This window comes from Corapipo altera, unplaced genomic scaffold, assembly GCF_003945725.1.
Source record: "Corapipo altera isolate COAL_440 unplaced genomic scaffold, ASM394572v1 61553, whole genome shotgun sequence".
Lineage (NCBI taxonomy): Eukaryota > Metazoa > Chordata > Aves > Passeriformes > Pipridae > Corapipo > Corapipo altera.
The window spans coordinates 6612202-6630256 of NW_020884918.1; the positions used below are offsets into that span (position 1 = coordinate 6612202).

The 18055-nt window shown below is 50.2% G+C and overlaps 3 protein-coding genes, 1 long non-coding RNA gene and 2 other non-coding genes across 10 annotated transcripts in view; 1 reads left to right on the forward strand and 5 right to left on the reverse strand.

The window, feature by feature from the left end:
- Positions 1 to 507, reverse strand: part of DYM (dymeclin) — a 216510-nt gene extending 216003 nt beyond the window's left edge. For 2 of the 5 annotated variants that reach the window (XM_027656167.1, XM_027656169.1), the window contains exon 1: positions 375 to 504. The gene's annotated coding sequence lies outside the window, so the exon portion shown is untranslated. Of the gene's footprint in view, positions 1 to 374 lie in introns of all 5 variants that reach the window. The other 3 variants (XM_027656166.1, XM_027656165.1, XM_027656168.1) reach the window with 3 other exon arrangements.
- A 758-nt stretch (positions 508 to 1265) lies between these two features.
- On the forward strand, positions 1266 to 3685 carry LOC113953226. The gene is made up of 3 exons (XR_003529794.1): positions 1266 to 1471; positions 2610 to 2748; positions 3596 to 3685. It is a non-coding gene; the product is annotated as an uncharacterized LOC113953226 (long non-coding RNA).
- Positions 3686 to 5500: 1815 nt separating this feature from the next.
- CUNH18orf32 (chromosome unknown C18orf32 homolog) lies at positions 5501 to 9432 on the reverse strand. Its single transcript, XM_027656172.1, has 4 exons — positions 9325 to 9432; positions 8739 to 8838; positions 6964 to 7205; positions 5501 to 6329 (listed from the first exon to the last, which is right to left on the reverse strand). The coding sequence occupies exons 3-4, from the start codon at positions 7189 to 7191 to the stop codon at positions 6255 to 6257; spliced, it is 303 nt and encodes a 100-aa protein (XP_027511973.1). The 5' UTR covers positions 7192 to 7205; positions 8739 to 8838; positions 9325 to 9432; the 3' UTR covers positions 5501 to 6254.
- A 539-nt stretch (positions 9433 to 9971) lies between these two features.
- Positions 9972 to 13757, reverse strand: RPL17 (ribosomal protein L17). Its single transcript, XM_027656171.1, has 7 exons — positions 13678 to 13757; positions 13263 to 13315; positions 13131 to 13171; positions 12273 to 12407; positions 11491 to 11589; positions 10584 to 10775; positions 9972 to 10065 (listed from the first exon to the last, which is right to left on the reverse strand). Exons 2-7 carry the CDS (start codon positions 13300 to 13302, stop codon positions 10018 to 10020), a joined length of 555 nt encoding a protein of 184 aa, XP_027511972.1. The 5' UTR covers positions 13303 to 13315; positions 13678 to 13757; the 3' UTR covers positions 9972 to 10017.
- Positions 10450 to 10518, reverse strand: LOC113953227. Its single transcript, XR_003529795.1, has one exon. It is a non-coding gene; the product is annotated as a small nucleolar RNA SNORD58 (small nucleolar RNA).
- Positions 13401 to 13469, reverse strand: LOC113953228. The gene has a single exon (XR_003529796.1). It is a non-coding gene; the product is annotated as a small nucleolar RNA SNORD58 (small nucleolar RNA).
- Positions 13758 to 18055: the final 4298 nt, after the last annotated feature.

Below are 18055 nucleotides of genomic sequence, written 5' to 3' on the forward strand. Positions count from 1 at the left end.
GACGCTGTGAGGGATCACTGGATCCCTAAGATACACAGGCATACCCTGTGGACCTGCGAGGGATCCCTGGATCCTTGTCAGGGAGCACCCGGGGGGTGGATAAAGCGACACCGGCACATCCTGGGGACTCTGCGAGAGATCCCTGGATCTCCCCTACGGGATCCCTGGAGATGCCTCAGCCCGGTCGGGGTCACGGCGGTGCTGATGTTACTCTCCACAGCGCCGGTGCCGACTTACAGGAGCGCATCCCTCCCTCTGTCGCGACACGGGCCCGCGCCACGAGGGGACGGTGGCGTTGGGAGAACCGGGGGGAAGCTCGGAGGCCCCTCTCGGAGCCGGCGCCCGCCGAGTCCACCCGGGGAGGCCGCGCTTACCGTCGGAGCCGGGTCGGTGCGGGGTCAGAGCCGGGTCGGTGCGGGGTCAGAGCCGGGTCGGTGCGGGGTCAGTCCCGGGCCCCTCGGTCGCCGCCGCCGCTCCCGGTCCCCTCACGGCCCCTCTCGGTCCCCGCCCGCCTCCACGTCGCCGGCGCGGCCCCGCTGCGCGTGCGCGGAGCGCGCCCGGGGGCTTCCGCGGGGCACGACGGGAGTTGTAGTGCGGGAGGGGCGGGCGCGGAACCCCCGAACCGGGAGCGGGGCGTGACCCCAGAGCGTGAGGGGGGAGCTGAGACCCTCTGACCGCTCGGGTCTGACCCCGCCTGCAGAGCTGCCTCCCGTTCCCTGGGGAACAACAGCACGGGGACGTGGAGCTGCTGGAGCCAGTCCAGAGGAGGCCACGGAGATGCTCCAAGGGCTGGAGCCCCTCTGCTCTGGAGCCAGGCTGGGAGAGCTGGGGGGGTTCACCTGGAGAAGAGAAGGATCCAGGGAGACCTGAGAGCCCCTCCCAGTGCCTAAAGGGGCTCCAGGAGAGCTGGAGAGGGACTGGGGACAAGGGATGGAGGGACAGGACAAGAGGGAATGGCTTCCCACTACCAGAGGGCAGGGATAGGTGGGATATTGGGAAGGAATTGCTGTCTGTGAGGGTGGTGAGGCTCTGGCTCAGGTTTCCAAGAGGAACTGTGTCTGCCCCTGGATCCCTGGAAGTGTTGAAGTCCAGGTTGGACGTGGCTTGGAGCAACCATGTCTAGTGGAAGGTGTCCTTGCCCATGGCAGAGGGTGGAACAAGACGGGCATTAAGGTCCCGTCTGACCTAAACCATTCTGGGATTCTATTCTGTGACTCTATTCTGTGATTCTATGACATGCTCTGCAGACCAAGGGTGGTATTCTCTAAGCAGAGCACAATGCAGATGTGAGCAGAGACCTGCTGGGCAGGTAGGACAGGGGAGCAGCAGCAGCAGCAGACCTGCCTGGCCTGGGATTTGGGTGCAGGACTTGTCCCACTAACCACCTCCCCTCGTGGAAAGGTCCTTCCCTGCATTACAGTCCAATTCCACAGCCTCTGCTTCCTGTGCAGGCTGCAGGTCCAGCTCTTGAGTGAGTCACGGGGTGACCCATGGCAGGGGGGGTGGAACGAGACCATCTTTAAGGTTCCTTCCAACTCAAGCCAGTCTGGGATTCATTCTGTGATTCTCTGCTCTGCATCCCACCTTTTCAGTCAGAGGGACACAAGGTAGCTCTGGAAAGTGGGACTAAGAGCTGGTGGGACAGATGGAAGGATGAATTACCAGGCACAGCCTTGCCCTCACACTGCTTTAGGTCATTGCTTCTGCCTCTGGTAACCTCCGTCTCTGAGGTGCTTTTTGTGCCACCAGGGGCTGGTTCCAAAGGTACCTGTTCATTCCCTAGAAATGAAGCCCTTCCCAATGTAGCCCCGAGCAGAGTCCCACATTCCACATGGTGTGTGATTCCCAATATCCATCCGGGCTCTTACACGTACCCGTAACCGGGCTGTGCATGCAAACAGCACAGGTGGGGTGTGACCACTGTGCAAACATTGCCACCTCACCACAAGAATCCTGGCGTGGGGTTGGCCCTCACGTCCACACAGTGCTTGATCAGAATGAAGGTGGTGCAGGATCAACAGAGCAGCTGTAAAGCACTGTGTGCACAGAAAAGGACCTGTGAAACAATCCCCACGCCAAGAACGAGAATCGCTGCATCTGCCTTTGTATAAATACATCTATTCACAGTGTTTCAGATAGTTTATGTTTCAGTGCCCCACCTCTGGAAGTGCCCAAGGCCAGGCTGGATGGGTCCTGGAGCAATCTGTGTCCCTGCCCATGGCACGGGAATTGGACCACATGATAATTAAGGTCCCTTCCAACCCAAACTAGTCCGTGATTCTAAAACAACAGTGAAAGAAGAATGCAGCGCTATCACCTAAAAGCATTCCTAAAGCAAGAGAGTCACTGTGGCAAACACGGCCTTCCAGACCATTTCAATTAAATTACTGCAGTCAGGTTCACTGAAACACAAAAATAATGGCAATCTGCTAAAACCAAAATATGATTTGGTTCAGTGAGCATGTTCTAACAATCAGAAAACTTCACAAGGAAGATAATCCCTTCTTTTATGTCCTGGGAAGTTTAATGAAACAGAATTAGTTCTTACTAAAGGAGATTTAGTTAACCTAAGTGTAAATTAAATTTCTCTTCATTTCCTTCACCTGCAGCCTCTGAAAGGACTGTTCTTTCAGCAATAATGTTCTGCATTGTACAGAGATCAAGAAGGAATGACTCTGAGGATTGAACTTCAGCAGCAAGTCCAACGGCTCCCCAGAATCCCAGATGGGCCATGATTGCTACATCTGGGTAATAACAGCATATTACGTTAATATCATTACATCAGAATTTAACTGTGTTCTGTGAACACATCTCAATAAAGATCACTTTGCAGTGAATTTATTATCAGTTTAGACATCCTTAGCAGCTGTTCATGTTACACTTAACCTGCCAGAATTTCCTTTCCTTTCAGAATCAGGCCCATCAAAATAACCTGCAACATAAAATTTTATTTAAGAATTTTTTTGCATACACTTGCAGTTTTTTTTTAAACATGAATTTTAGTTAACTTCTTGGCATCCAGCTACCTGTGCAAACCAACTCATGGAAGGCACCACATCACATTTAGACCTTCCCATTAAGAAAAAAATACTTGAAATTAGTTGATTTGAATTATGGTTTTTCAAATATTTATTTATTGATTGATCCTTCCTCAGCAGTATTTAAATAAAGCCAGGTGGCTTTAATTGTGAGAGTCTTAGGACTGGATTTACAGAAGTACTTTGGTCCCTAGAGATGCCAACTCTGCAATTTTCTAAAAGTCGGCAGCGTAAATTAAGCTGCTACTTGGTCTAGAAAATTCTGGCAGATGTCCACCTGCCATCATCAGATACCTAAATATTTTTAAATCTTGTTTTTCAGTGAGTAACAAAAATGTGGGAATTTTCTCACTTAAATTCACTTGCTATATATTATTCTCATGTGAGGATTTCCTTAATTTCTATCTACGTCTTTTCCTTAAACAAGGCTTTGTGCACTTCTTTGCATCCCAGATGATCTCCTCCACTCCTGCCCAGTCTCAGGCAGTTCCTTTGCTTTCACATGATTTCTTTTTTTTTTTTTTTTTTTTTTTTTTTTGCTATTCACAACACAACAGGATTATTGACCTATTCTTGGAAAAGAATAGGAACAGAAGAGTTGTAACACAAATCTCCTGCCAGAGCTTCCAGTGGAGTGCCTCACTGAGGTAAGTTTTGTGATGTGGATCACTCATTTCAGGATTTACCTGCAGCTAGTAGAAGTACTGGAACAGCATTCTGGAAAGTATAAACATGTAGTTTCACTTGCATTATCTGCCTCTTTTGGTTTTTGCATTTTTTTTTCAGTAGGCCTGGTGTTTAAATACAGTGCTGACACGAAGCTGGAAGCCCAGTGCAGCCTGCAGTCTAATTTACTATACCCTTTATTTTCCATGTTATTGTCTGATGCACTTCCTTGTGTAATAATATCCTAAATAACTCAAAATAATTAATTACGTACACTTTATAAATTGACTGCCTAGATTTACAGATTAAAGGAGCCCCAGTACAGCTCTTGCTCTGCTTTTTGTTGTGCTCACACCTGCTAGAGGTGGACACACTCTAAACTTCTGGCCTGTTCGTGAGGTGCCCAACACAGTAAAACAGCGGCTGGGGTTACCTGGGACAGGAAGCACAAGGGAAGGGACAACCTTTTCAGCAATGCTCAGGATACCGGGACACATATGCCTGTTCAGCTGCTCAGCTGTAGCTTGGACTCTGCACTGCTGAGGCCCCTCCAGTGCTGGGGCAGTTCTGGGACCCTCAAACAAGAGAGACCTGGAAGGGCTGGAGCGTGTGCAGGGAAGGGAACGGAGCTGGGGAAGGGTCTGGAGCAGCAGGAGCGGCTGAGGGAGCTGGGGGGGCTCATCCTGGAGAAAAGGAGGCTCAGGGGGGACCTTCTGGCTCTGCAACCCCCTGACAGGAGGGGGGAGCTGGGGGGGTCGGGCTCTGCTGCCAGGGAACAAGGGACAGGATGAGAGGAAACGGCCTCAAGCTGTGCCAGGGGAGGGTCAGGTTGGACATCAGGAGGAATTTCTTCATGGAAAGGGTGGTCAGGCATTGGAAGGGGCTGCCCAGGGAGGTGGTGGATCCCCGTCCCTGGAGGTGTCCAAGGAACGCCTGGATGTGGCACTCAGAGCTCTGGGTTGGACGACAAGGTGGGGGTCGGGCTCAAGACTCGATGGTCTTGGAGGGCTTTTTTAATCATGATTCCATGATTCAGTGATTCATTGATCTAGGAGGAAGCTGTATCTGCGACACACTGATCCTGTGGGGATTATGTTCCAAGGATGAGGCAAGAGCTGATTAAACAGCAATTCCAAATTCACTTTGAGCAGACTAGCTCATTAAGGGAGAGCAAACAGCATTAAGCAACATCTTACAAGGGGTTTTCTGTGACTCAGCTCATTACAGAAGCAATGGCTGTAGCAACCAGGGCCTGATATCCATCAGTGGATGCTGCAGATGGATTCACACAAGGCCTGACCAAATCGGGCAGTGGTATGAAATGATGCACCTCACGAGAGGCATTGGGTGGGCATAATTAATTATCTGGTAGGAGAAATCACAGTCACAAGCACAACACTGGACCACAGTGACACGGACTGCCTGTATAAAGAGGTGTACCTTTCTGGGGTAGGATTTTAGGGAAATTAAACCACAAATCGCAACCCAAAACTGCTGGAGTGGTTTTGGTTTTGAATCTTTCAAAGAGTGCTCTGGTTTGGCAGAGAGGGGAAAGCAGGAATTATCAGTTTTATTCTTCACTAAGCACAGGGACACTCAAAACACTTCATGGTTGGGACTCAAGTCAGCAGCAGAATCCATCTTCCCAGGAGGAGGCAAAGCTGGACTTGCCCAGTTCACTTCATCATGAAGTCATGGAGTTTTAAGACCTCCTTCTGCCTGGGGCCTGTCTACAGGTTTTCAAAGATTTTAGATGTTTATCACCCAGATGCCCAAGAACAATTGTATGAAGCGACTTATATTTAAAGAAAATCCTCGTTTATTATAGTTAAAATTCCACAAACATGTTAAAGAGGTTTTAGTTGTTTTGTTTTTTTAAAGCCGGAACTGCACCATTTTAAATCACCACAACAGAAGATAAAGCAATAATTTCTTTTGCATCATGCCTCTGCTGCTCCTCTTCAGGAAACAAACAAACAAAAAGACATAGTATTTAAAGGACAATAATTAATAGAAGTATCACATCAAGAGTTTCTGTTTTAGTAAGCTAAGCAAATTTTGCATATAGCACAATTCCTCTACCTCACCCCCAGATTTGGCATGAAAAATATAAATCCCCTATAGTTTAAGCAAGAGATTCTGTTGCCACAATGCAATCCACAGTCCTTTAGTGAGGTCAAGAACAGACACAGCTTTTAAGGTGAAAACCTCAAGTATTCCACTAGCACTTAGTGAAATTAAGATGCTAAGATACATTTACCTTCCACAGATAGGTTTATTCATAAGTTATTTAACCTAAACCCTAATCACACTAAATAGATGGTAGATGAAAAGTAGTTCCAGCGAGAAAAATACAATAACTTCAGCTTTCAAATATTTTAAACTAATAACGAACTAGATGCCATTTTAGTGGCAAAACAGACTCTCTCCTGCAAGCAATAAAGGTTTTTATTCAGCTAAAATGTGCAAAGAAAAAAAGTCTCAGAGAGCGAGAAATATCAGCAGTTCATATTGGACGCAGGGGAATAAAATCCTTAGGGATTAACTCCTCTAATCCGTTTTCTTGTCATAAGCTCCTGTGGATCTCTTTGCAGCAATTCCATTTGCAATGCTGCTGCTTTCAAACTGCAAATAAAAGACAGTGCCATTAGTGGATGTCAGAAAGAGGACTTCACACCCAAACAGCTGGAGACGAAAATGGGTTTTGGGGGCAAGGCCAGTGAAGATCTATGAAGAAATCTGCAGCAAGAACCAAAAGTGGTGGTGTCTGTGCAGATTTGCAAATAATAATTCCTTCAGAGGGAAGAGGGGAAATGAGAGCAGAGACAATATTCACAAGTCTTTTAATTTTAACAGAAGAAATAAATAATAAATGCACAATTTACATGCAATAAACATCTTTCCCCATTATGAGTGGCAGAGCTGGCTGAAGAGAGGGTTTTAGTTTTTTTTAAATTCTGCTCCATCTGGTGCGATTTACCAAATATTTGACTTTTTCCCTTCTCTGAAAGAATAGCCAGTCCTTAAAAAAAGCATAAATTAATTAAGCTGTTTCAGGAAACAAGAGCAATTCCTATCTCTCCAAGACCAGGAGCTGTCTTGAAGCCACTATTTCTAGCTGGCTCAGTAGTGGCAAGTCCTGTCCATAAGAAAATCTCCCCAAAAAGGTCTGTAAAAACACCCAACTATTTACCCTTCTGTGGTGCCCACCCTGAACTACCCCTGAGTTTCCCTGGTTAGCTAAGTGAATTAATCTTACTTTATAGCTTCCAGATTCATACTCCAGGCCTCTTTTCGCAGCTGAAGGCGCTGGAGGATCCCCAGAGCTGCCTCCTTGTCCTTGTTTTGTGCCTGTGGGATCTTCCACAGCTTTCTTGGGCCACACACGTTTGATGAAGGGGGCGATCACGGGATAGATGTACGGCTCCAGGAATTTCTTGTAGACCCAGAGGAGGACAGGAATGACAATGCAGGGAATGCACACCATGGCTGCCCTTTGCCCTGAGACAAAGGTGGTGAGGGAAAAAAACCAGCTGAGAATGAGAATGTTGTATGCCATGATCCAAGAAAACATATTAAATAAAGGCTGTAGTTGATATTAGGACATAAGAGTCTTCTTTAATTATAAATTAGCTGTTAAAGTTTCAAAAATGCTGCGTGTTTCAACATTACAAAATCCTCAAGAAGGGGAACATTCTTCACATTTTCACAAAAAACCCCAACAATTTGTTATTAATGCATCGATCCTACAGCTGCAACTCAGAAAGACTAATTCAGAAAATGAGAGTTTTTGCTAAAACCACCCAAAACCAGTTTAAGCAGCAAGATATTAGCCCAGTTCTTGCTGTAGGAAAGAGTCCAAAGGGGTTGTTTTTCTTAATCTCTTTTTAATTAAAGGGAAATTAAACAGCAGCAGTCCAAGTCATCCAATAGTCTGCTACCACTGAAGGGCTACCACTGCTACCACACTGGGAGAAGGAAGAAAATCCCAGGGAGGATTCAAGAGAAAAAGAATATGGGTTATTTCCTTCCTCCTGCCCAAGAGGAATCCCTTGATCCCACACCAATCCCATACAATTAACTATCAGAAAATGAACCATCCCCTCTCTCTGTAACCCACAGAGAAGTCCTCAAAATTGGCAGCCTGGAGTCTGTGCTAAAAAAAAAAAAAAAGGCAGAAAACCAAAGCAGAGGGGCAGAGAGGTATGACTGGGAGAGGAAGCAGTTAAGTGGGATTAGAGCTGTCCCTGCCAGTGCTGACGAGCAATACATTAGACACACTCTGCTGCTACAGAGCTTTGCCCTTCACATTCCTCCTTTCTAGGCTGCTGACATCTCACTTCTCGCATTAAGAAGCAAAACAAAAGCTTTCCAAGATGGAGAATGAACAGGCAGACGTGGATGCTTTGCTGGATGAAAGTTTTAAGCTATCCTAAAGATTTTAAGCCCCATGAAAAAAGTGCATATCGATTTCCAGTTGACTACTTCCAAGTTCTGTTCTGGCTGCTTCAAATATAGTTTAAATCTCCTCTCTGAAGTCTATGAGGAATCTTAAATTGAGACAACATGACTCAGGTACTCTCTTCACCAGAACTGCCTAGATACTAAATTTCCAGCAAGATGTTGAGGATTCATCCAGCTGCTGAATAAAGTGGCTGGAGGGAACACCCCAGGATATAGAATTATCACAGAACCACAGAATACTTCAGGGATTTTAAGGATCATCCAGTTCCACCCCCTGCCATGGGCAGGGACACCTTCCACTAGCCCAGGTTATTCCAACCTGGCCTTGGACACTTCCAGGGATCCAGGGGCAGCCACAGCTTCCCTGGGCAACCTGTGCCAGGGTCTCACCACGCTCACAGCCAGGTATCCCTTCCCAGTATCCCATCTAACCCTGCTTGCAGGCAGTGTGGGAAGCCATTCCCCCTTTTCCTGTCACTCCCATGCCCTGTCCCGAGGAAACAGCATGTGTTGTGTTTTGTCTCTGCAGCCGCTTCATGCCAAGATTCCAGGCCAAACAACCACCCCTACCTGTGCCAGGGTCACGAGTGACCCTCTGGAGCCACCCGTCCCACCAGGGGGAATCACCGTCCTGACGGATTCCTGCTGTCACTTGGTGATGCCCTGTCACCTGGTGAGCAAGAAAAATACGTTAAAACAAAAAACAAAACAAAACAAAACAAAAAAAAAAAGAAAAAAGAAAAGTAGGGAGAAAAAAAAAAAGAAAAGGCCAGCTTTTAACAGGTTATTTCTCTGCGACAGGAGGTTTCGCTCCTCAGTGTGAGCCCCCACACGCCGCGGGCACAGGGAACGCCGTGACAGGGAAACCTCAGGGCGGTGGGGCCTTGCTCCCAGCGGATGCGGAGGCTGGAAAGGGCCACGCGGACAAAAAGCCCGTTTCCCCCCGTTTTCTCATAAAGGACGAGCCAGCCTGGAACGGCGAGTTATGTACGCCAGGAGGTGTTCCCGTTCTGCCCTGCGGAGGACGTTCGGGCCGGTACGCCCCGCGCGCTCGTGCACGGCCGGCCGTGCTGGAGGGGCGGGGGCGAGGTGGGATGCCGGGATATCGGGATATATCGGGATATGTCGGGATACCGGGATCGCCCCCCGCACTCACCGCGCCCGCACCGGAACGGCCCCGCGCTTCCGGGGCGCCACTTCCGCCAATGGGAGGCGGCAGCGCGCGTCACGTGACCCTCAGCCCCGCCCCACCGGCTGCGTTAGGGCACCCCCCCAAAATTCCAGGGGCGGGAACAGTGTCCCAAATTATCACGGTGTGTGGGGGGAGTAACGGCGGTGCGGCATTGGCACTCACGCGGGAACAGGCGGACCGGCTTTACATGGGATACTGGGAAGGAATTCCTCCCTGCGAGGTGCTGAGGCCCAGGCACAGGTTGCCCAGGGCAGCCCTGGATCCCTGGAATGTTCAAGGCCGGGTTGGATGGGCCTTGGAGCAACCTGGTTAGTGGAAGGTGTCCCTGCCCATGGCAGGGGGTGGAACTGGATGAGCTTGAAGGTCCCTCCCAACCCAAACCATTCTGGGATTCTATGATTAGTGGCAATCCTCACAATTTGCTCTCTTTTGACAAAGAAGTGCTTGGAGCAACCCGGTCTACTGGAAGGTGTCCCTGCCCACAGCAGGGGGTTGGACTGCATGATATTAAGGTCCCTTCCAACCCAAACCAGTCTGTGATCCCATAATTCTCCCTGCCCATCTCCCACAGGTCAGAACCCAGAGCACAGAAACACACACACAGAGTAATAATCTTAAGCTTTCTTGTTTTATTTATGTACATCTGCCTGTGCAGATTTACTCCCGGGCCATGAGCTTCTGCTTCTTCAGCTTCTTCTGGGAGATCTGGAAAACAGACATGAGAACGGGAAAATGGTGGAATGAGAAAATGGTGAAATGTGAAAACCGTGAAATGAGAAAACGTCTTCCCAAAACACCTCACAAGTTAATTTGCAAGATCTTCTGGAAGCACTGAGAGCTGCTAGAAATTCCCTCACTGATGATCCACTGATCACACCTGCATGCACACAGGAATCCCTATGCTGCTCACACACTCTGAACTCAAGTTTAATTTGAGTTTAATTGCACACACCCCACCTTCACCCAAGCAGTCAGGGAATACTGTGGTTATGAGAGGGAAGAACAAACCCCCTGCACAACTGAGAAAAAAAAAAAAAAAGATTCTTAGGGTTTTTAAGTGCTTAACGTTGTGTTAAAATCAAAAATGGGGTTGCTCAGAAACAACTGATTTTTTTTCATGGGAATTCCAAAGGTGTCCTAAGATAGTCATCACAGCAACCCCTCTGCTGAATGCTTGGCTCTCATGACGTGACGGACGAAAAGGCACACAGGGCCCTCCATACCTTTTTCTTCTGGGCCACTTCCTCCTCTGGCTTGGGCACGATCTGCTCCTTCTCAGTGAGGATCATCTCGATGTGGCACGGGGAGCTCATGTAGGGGTTGATCCTGCCGTGTGCCCGGTACGTGCGCCGGCGCATCTTGGGAGCCTTGTTCACCTGGATGTGCTCGATCACCAGGGAATCCACGTCGAGGCCCTGGAAGAGAAGTAAAACCTGTCACTCGTTTTCATCTGCAAATCAACCCTCTCTGCAGCAAGAATGTGAGTTACTGTCCCAGTCACCACTGCTGGTGAATGAACGCCTAAGCCTGGCTGCAACAGGGAGCTGAGGGTTTTCCAAGGATCACTAAAGAAACACCCAAGCTTGTCAGTGTCATGGAGCTGAGGGTCTTTCCAAGGATGCACCAACAAAACAGCCAAGCTTGGCTGTGTCACAGACCTGAGGATTTACCAATGGAACAGATGAGTGCAGTGGTGCATGGACCTGAGCACTTACCAAGGATTTGCCAACAGAACAGCCGAGCTCAGCAGTGTCCCAGAGCTGAAGATTTATGAAGGATTTACCAATGGAACACCCGAGCACGGCAGCGCCATGGATCTCAGGATTTACAAAGGACTGACCAATGGAACAGCCAAGCTTAGCAGTGGCCCAGAGCCAAAGATTTACAAAGGATTTAGCAACAGAATACCCGAGCATGGCAGTGCCATGCACCTGAGGATTTACAAAGTATTCACCAATGAAACAGCCAAGCTTAGCAGTGTCAGGGAGCTGTGGATCCACCAAGGATTGACCAAGGAAACAGCTGGGCCTGGCAGTGCCATGGAGTTCCCTGTCTCTTCATGTCAGTGCCACAGGTCAGGGTTGCTGACAGGCAGCACAACAGGGACACTCTGTGCTCAGTAACACCCACCTTGAGCTCAGCGTTGCTCTCTGCGTTCTTGAGCATGTGCAGCAGGAACTCTGCACTCTTCTTAGGCCAGCGGCCCTGTGTCCAGCCCCACTGCTTGGCCTGGAATGAGAGGGCAACAGTGAACTTCTGCTTTTATCCCAGTACAATACAGTTCACCCATCAGGCACCACGAACTTGCCATAATCCTAGAATGGCTTGGGTTGGAAGGAACCTTAAAGACCATCTCATCCCACCCCCTGCCATGGGCAGGGACACCTTCCACTAGCCCAGGCTGCTCCAAGCCACATCCAACGTGGCCTTCGACACTTCCAAAGATCCAGGGGCAGCCACAGCTTCTCTGGCCAACTTGTGCCAATGTGAAGCTGGGTCCCCTTGTCCTGTTACTCCACACCTTATCCAAAGTCTCTCTCCAGCTCTCTTGGAACCCCCTTTAGGCACTGGAAGGGGCTCTAAGGTCTCCCCAGGTCTCATCTGGGCACATCTCCCCCGTTTCCCTAGCATCTCACCTGGGTATACTCCCCCATTTCCCTGGGATGTCACCTGGGCACACTCTCCCATTTCCCTGGGATCTCATCTAGGCCCACTCCCCCATTTCCCCAGGGATCTCACCTAGGCACAGTCCTCCATTTCCCCTAAGGTCTCACCTGGGCACAGTACCCCATTTCCCCAGGGATCTCATTTGGGCAGAGTCCCCCGTTTCCCCTGGGATCTCACCCGGGCACCCCCCCATTTCCCCAGGGATCTCACCTGGACACAGTCCCCCGTTTCCCCTAGGGTCTCACCTGGGCACACCTACCGACGCCCCCGTTGTAGCGCCGGAAGGGGACACACTGCTTCTTCAGGGTGACATCCTTCAGGTACTTGGTGGCCTTGCGGATGTGCATTCCCTTGATGGCCTGTGCAGTCTCCCGGGTGTTCTACAACACAGAGCACACAAAGTTCCTCTGAACACATCTTTCCAATGTAATCATGGATCCCAGACCCTTGTCCTTTGGCTACAAAGGAAGTACTCACAAAAAAAACCTCCTCAAACAATGAAGAATAATTAGTAACACTTTTTTTTTCTTTGCTATCTGCTTTTCTAACCCTTGGTGTAACTACCACTGCTGATTTTGTGGCTCCAGCACACTTTTACTGGTTTTTACCTAATGGCTAAATCCAACCAATGAAATTTCAACTTTTGTTAACAATGTAATTCCAGGCAATGCAATTTTCCTGTGAAGGAACTGCTAAGGGGAGAGAAGAAAAGGTTTAGAACAAAAACTTAAGGATAAAACCTCAGTGTTAAGATAAAAGTCAGAGAGTAACTACAATCCTGATGGTAATAAAAAGGCAAACCAAAGTGAAAACTTGGGATATTGGGAAGGAATTCTTGCCTATGAGGGTGGTGAGGCCCTGGCACAGGTTGCCCAGAGCAGCTGTGGCTGCCCCTGGATCCCTGGAAGTGTCCAAGGCCAGGCTGGACGGGGCTTGGAGCAACCTGGGATAGCAGAACGTGTCCCTGCCCATGGCAGGGCATTGAAGAGAGATGATCCTTAAAATCCCAGTCCGAGGTTCTTTTAAAAAATAATACAAAAACTAACAAAACCAACATAAAATACAACCGAATTTGCACTTCCTGCTCACCACACACTCCTTACCTTGAAGTGCACCCGCAGGTTGGATCCCCGTGACTTGCACGCTGCGGGAGAGAAAAAAGACCAACTTTTGAAATCAAAACCTCAGCGGCTTCCCCGTGGTCCTACACGAACTCTCCCATAACATCAACTCACATTTGGTGGGGTTCTCCGGGTCCAGGGAGTAGCGCACCATCTTGGGAGTTCAGCTGGAAAACACCGATTAAAACAAAATCACATTAAACCCGCAGTACACCGGCACGCAGGGCCCGGACCGCTCGCCCTACCGGCGCGGCCGCTCAGGAATTTCGCTTTTTTTTCACGGTTACATCCAAAGGTGTCCTAAGAGAGTCATCACCGCAGCCATGGAGTCTCACAGGGAGTGCTGCCCCTCCCGCCGCCCCCCACAACCCCATCGGCCCCCTGCCTGCCCTCCCGCGCGCCATCCCCGGGAATACCGCGGGTGCGGGGCGCGTGGGACCGCTCCCGATGTGCGGGAGGGCGCTGGAGGGCGGGATGGGCGAGGATGGCGGCAGATGGCGGCAGGCCCGGCCCGGCCATAGCTCCTCACCTCGGGATGGCGGCGACGGAGAGGGAGAGCTGGGGGCGGGGCGCGCCCGGAGCGCGTGCGCGGTCTCGCGAGATTTCCACCATGGCGGCGGGGCCGCGCCCTGAGGGGGAGGGAGGCGGGGCCCTTCTGTGGCGCGCGTTGTGAACAAAACCTGAGGCCGTTCTGTTTTATGGGCGTCCAGAGGAGGGCGACGGAGATGGGGAAGGGCTGTGAGGGGAAGCCGTGTGAGGAGCGGCTGAGGGCACTTGGTGTGTTCAGCTGGAGAAGAGGAGACTGAGGGGAGACGTCACTGCAGTTCCAGCTTCCTGGGGAGGGGCAGAGGAGGGGCAGGGACTGAGCTCTGCTCTGTGGGGACCAGGGACAGGACCCAGGGAATGGCCTGGAGTTGTGTAAGGGCAGGCTTACGTTGGATCTCAGGAAAAGGTTCTTTCCCCAGAGGGTGGTTGGGCACTGACCAGGCTCCCCAGGGCAGTGGGCACAGCACCGAGGCTGCCAGAGCTCAGGTGTTGGGATGATCCTCTGGGGCACAGGGGGTGACTCTTGGGGATGGGCCTGTGCAGGGCTGAGGGTTGGACTCGATGATCCCTGTGGGCCCCTTCCAACTCAGCCTATTCTAGGATTCACACTCGGCTCACAGAACAGGTGCTTTTAGTGAGGGAATCACACAATCCCAGAATCATTGAGATCGGAAAAGCCCTCCCAGACCATCGAGTCCAACTTGTGCTCGATCCCCACCTTGTCCCCCAGCCCAGAGCGCTGAGTGCCACATCCAGGTGTTCCTTGGACACCTCTGGGAATGGGGACTCCACCACCTCCCTGGGCAGCCCTTTCCAAGGCCTGACCACCCTTTCAAGGAGGAAATTCCTCCTCATGTCCAACCTGAACCTCCCCTGGCACAGCTTGAGACTCTCGTCGTCTTATCCTGTCCCTTGTTCCCTGCGAAAAGAGTCCAACCTCCACCTGAGATCATATAATCACAAAATTGTTAAGTTTGGAACAGACCTGTAAGATGATGGAGTCCAACCTTCATCCCAGCAGCCTTACCATGTTCACCATTAGGTGGCAGCTTAGGATGGGAATAGAGCAGCACATCGCTCACTGAGGTGACCAGGAAACCAGAGCAAAGAGGCTTGTGTTTATAAATCACAGCTGCTGTTTATTGCACCGTTATAAGATAATCACAGACTGACTCGTTAAGATGATATTTTTTTTTCCATTTTAGGCAGCGTTTGTGACTATAACTGTTTGGGAAATCTGACAAAGCAGCTCAGTAAAAGCAAAACATTTTCTGAAAGCGGTACCTGGCTGCAGCAAAAGGCTCATTGAGACAAGTTTGATAGAATGGGAAAAAAAAAAAAAAGAGGCACATCTTCCTGAGAGGGCAGTAATCTGATGTGCAGGCAGCTCCCCAGCATGGGATAGTCTGGGTTTAACTCTGAGTTTAGATAAGCAGAACAAGAACTTGCTGCCTATCTAAATGCAATAACCGGGATGTTATTTTTGTCTCTCTTGTTTAGAGTTAAAAACCCCCAAAGCTTTGCTGCTAGGATTTCACCCAGGTGAGAAGAGGAAAATATTCAAGCTATCACAAATATTTACATGTCTGGAAAGTGTAAGAGCTCTAATTGTGACTGCAGCTCTTCATTTACCTGCCTTAAAATGTGCCTTTTACTTTGGTTTCGGCAGGGGGGAAGCTTTCTGCAAAGTCTCCAAACAACTTCCAAGCACTGATCTCCAAGGAGGGAAACTTGGGACATGGCTAAATATTATTTCTTATTTTTAACATAGAACCACAGAATGGTTTGGGTTGGACGAGACCTTAAAGGTCATCCAGTTCCACCCCCTGCCATGGGCAGGGACACCTTCCGCCATCTCAGGTTGCTCCAAGGCCCATCCAACCTGGCCTTGGACACTTCCAGGGATGCAGGGGCAGCCACAGCTTCTCTGGGCAACACTCTATAACATTGAGTTTCCAGATACAGTAAATTAAAACTGGCTGAAGCTGAAGTCCTCAACACTTGCAAAGCCTTGCCCACCATACTGCGGGAATCCCCTCTCACAACACACCTGAATGCAACTCTCCTCCTCTGTCCTTACTGCCCTGTCCCCACACCTGTTCCCATGTTCTTCCAGGGCAGGAGCATGGCCTTTCCATGGGAAGCACCTCTACACACAGCTGCTTCTTAATAGCAGAGCACAGGAGCAGCACTACGGTCAGGGAGAGCTGGAGGAGAGGTGTGAAACACAAGTGGTTGACACATGGTGGGGATTATCACCTGTGCTCATCAATCAAACCCAAAACAAACAGGGTGTGTTTCTTGTTACTTGCATTTTCTGTTTCCCCACAGGTGGAACTGTTTTGCTCGGCTGCTGAGGGCTTGCAGTGGTGGGAGGCTATCACAGAACATCCTGAGTTGGAAGGGACCCACAAGGATTATCCAGTCCAACTCCTGGTCCTGCACAGGACACCCCAACAATCCCATCGTGTGCCTGAGAGCATTGTCCAAATGCTCCTTGAGCTCTGGAAGACCTGAGGCTGTGACCACTGCCCTGAGATGCATGTTCAGCTTTACTGGGAGGTTGACAACTGCTCTCAGGGACAGCCTAGCACATATCTGGTGCTGGCACCAGGGAAGAGGCAGCTGAGCATGTGGTCTTGTTGGGTTTTAATCAGGTTATTCCCCTGGTGCACCACCTGCCTTGGATATTTGGTTTGTATGAGCTGACTCAAAAAGAGCTTTGGGTTCCTAAGCAGAAAATTCAGGCATGTGAGTCCAAAATCATATTCCTGAAAACTCCTGTGTAGGAGGCAGCTGCCTCCTAATTCTCAGTTCCATAAAACTTCACATTAAACTCCACTGGTACCGTCCCTCCAGCTCCCTTGTCCCTGGTGCCTGTGCTGTGCAAGCCCAGAGATATCTCCCTGTCCCAACAGGCACTGGCAGCAAACATCCAGCTGTGCTCAGACCTGAACTCTGTGCTCTGGGAGCCCCTGCTGGTAACATCCTCCCCTGAAGGGCTGCTGACAAAGGCAGCAAAGGCTTCTGCCATCCCTTCGGCTCTGGAGCCAGACTGGCAGAGCTGAGGGTGTTCACCTGGAGAAGGCTCCAGAGAGACTTGAGAGCCCCTTCCAGGGCCTAAAGGGGCTCCAAGAGAGCTGGAGAGGGAGCTGGTAAAGGGATGGAGGGACAGGACACAGGGAATGGCTTCCCACTGCCAGAGGGCAGAGTTAAGTGGGATATGGGGAAGGAATTCCTGGCTGTGAGGGTGGTGAGGCCCTGGCACAAGTTTCCCAGAGAAGCTGTGTCTGCCCCTGGATCCCTGAAAGTGTTGAAGTCCAGGTTGGATGGGGCTTGGAGCAACCTGGGGTAGTGGAAGGCGTCCCTGCCCACGGCAGGGGACGGGGACTGGATGAGTTTAAAGATCCCTTCCAACCCAGAGCACTCTCTCATCCCATGATTCTCTCCTCTGAATGTGTCCCCAGGGCTGGAAGGGGGCTGCACCCCTTAATCTACCCTGGAATTGCCCAGCAGGCAGCAGGGAGTGAACAGGCACAGGAGTGTTTTCTCACTTAAGTTCCTTTGTGGCTTTGGCTGTGAGTGAACAAGCTTATCAGTGCTACTGGAACTGCCAAGCCAAATGTCACCCTAAGTGACAATCAGCCAATGCCCCTGACAGCCACCATCCCTCCTGGCTGGTGGACAGGTGGAGGGATAGGTGATCTCTGAGACTGGCTGGGTTTCATGGCGGGTCTGAAACCACAAAGAGTTCACTTCCAGCCAGGGGACCTTCCTGCTCACCTTCCAGCCTGACACTCAGCTCAGACTCAGGGCAGTCGCTTCTACTAGAGGGGCACGTGGAGTCACAGGAGGGTCTGTGCTAAAACCCCTTTAACACGTGGATCCACTGGGATGATTGGTCAAGCTTAACTCCAGCTCAGTAAAACACACCACATATCCTCCGTGCTGCAGGAGGGGGCTCGACCTGTTCTTTGCACAGGAATGGAAGCCAATTCCTCAAACCTCTTTGTAGATTTCTTGGCATTTCTCTGACAGACCCAGCTTTTGGAGTCTGAGGATTATGTGGGGATATTAAACTGTCGTTCACAGAAATTACACACAAATGGGTTCCTTGTCCTAATGCTTAAGCAGGAAATCTTCAAGACAAAGACATTTTAAATTGAAACCAGATTGAATGCTGCAAACGCTGGAGCTTTCCAGCCTTCAAACAGCTGCCTGCACCTTCTTTCCCTGAAATCTTCTCTCCTGACCAGCGTACAGACTCTTGCTCTCCTTCTCCCACATTCCTGGCTCCTCCAGAGGCACAGCTGACCCCCATTGTTTGCCTTTTCCTCCCATGGACAGCAAAACAGCAGGGT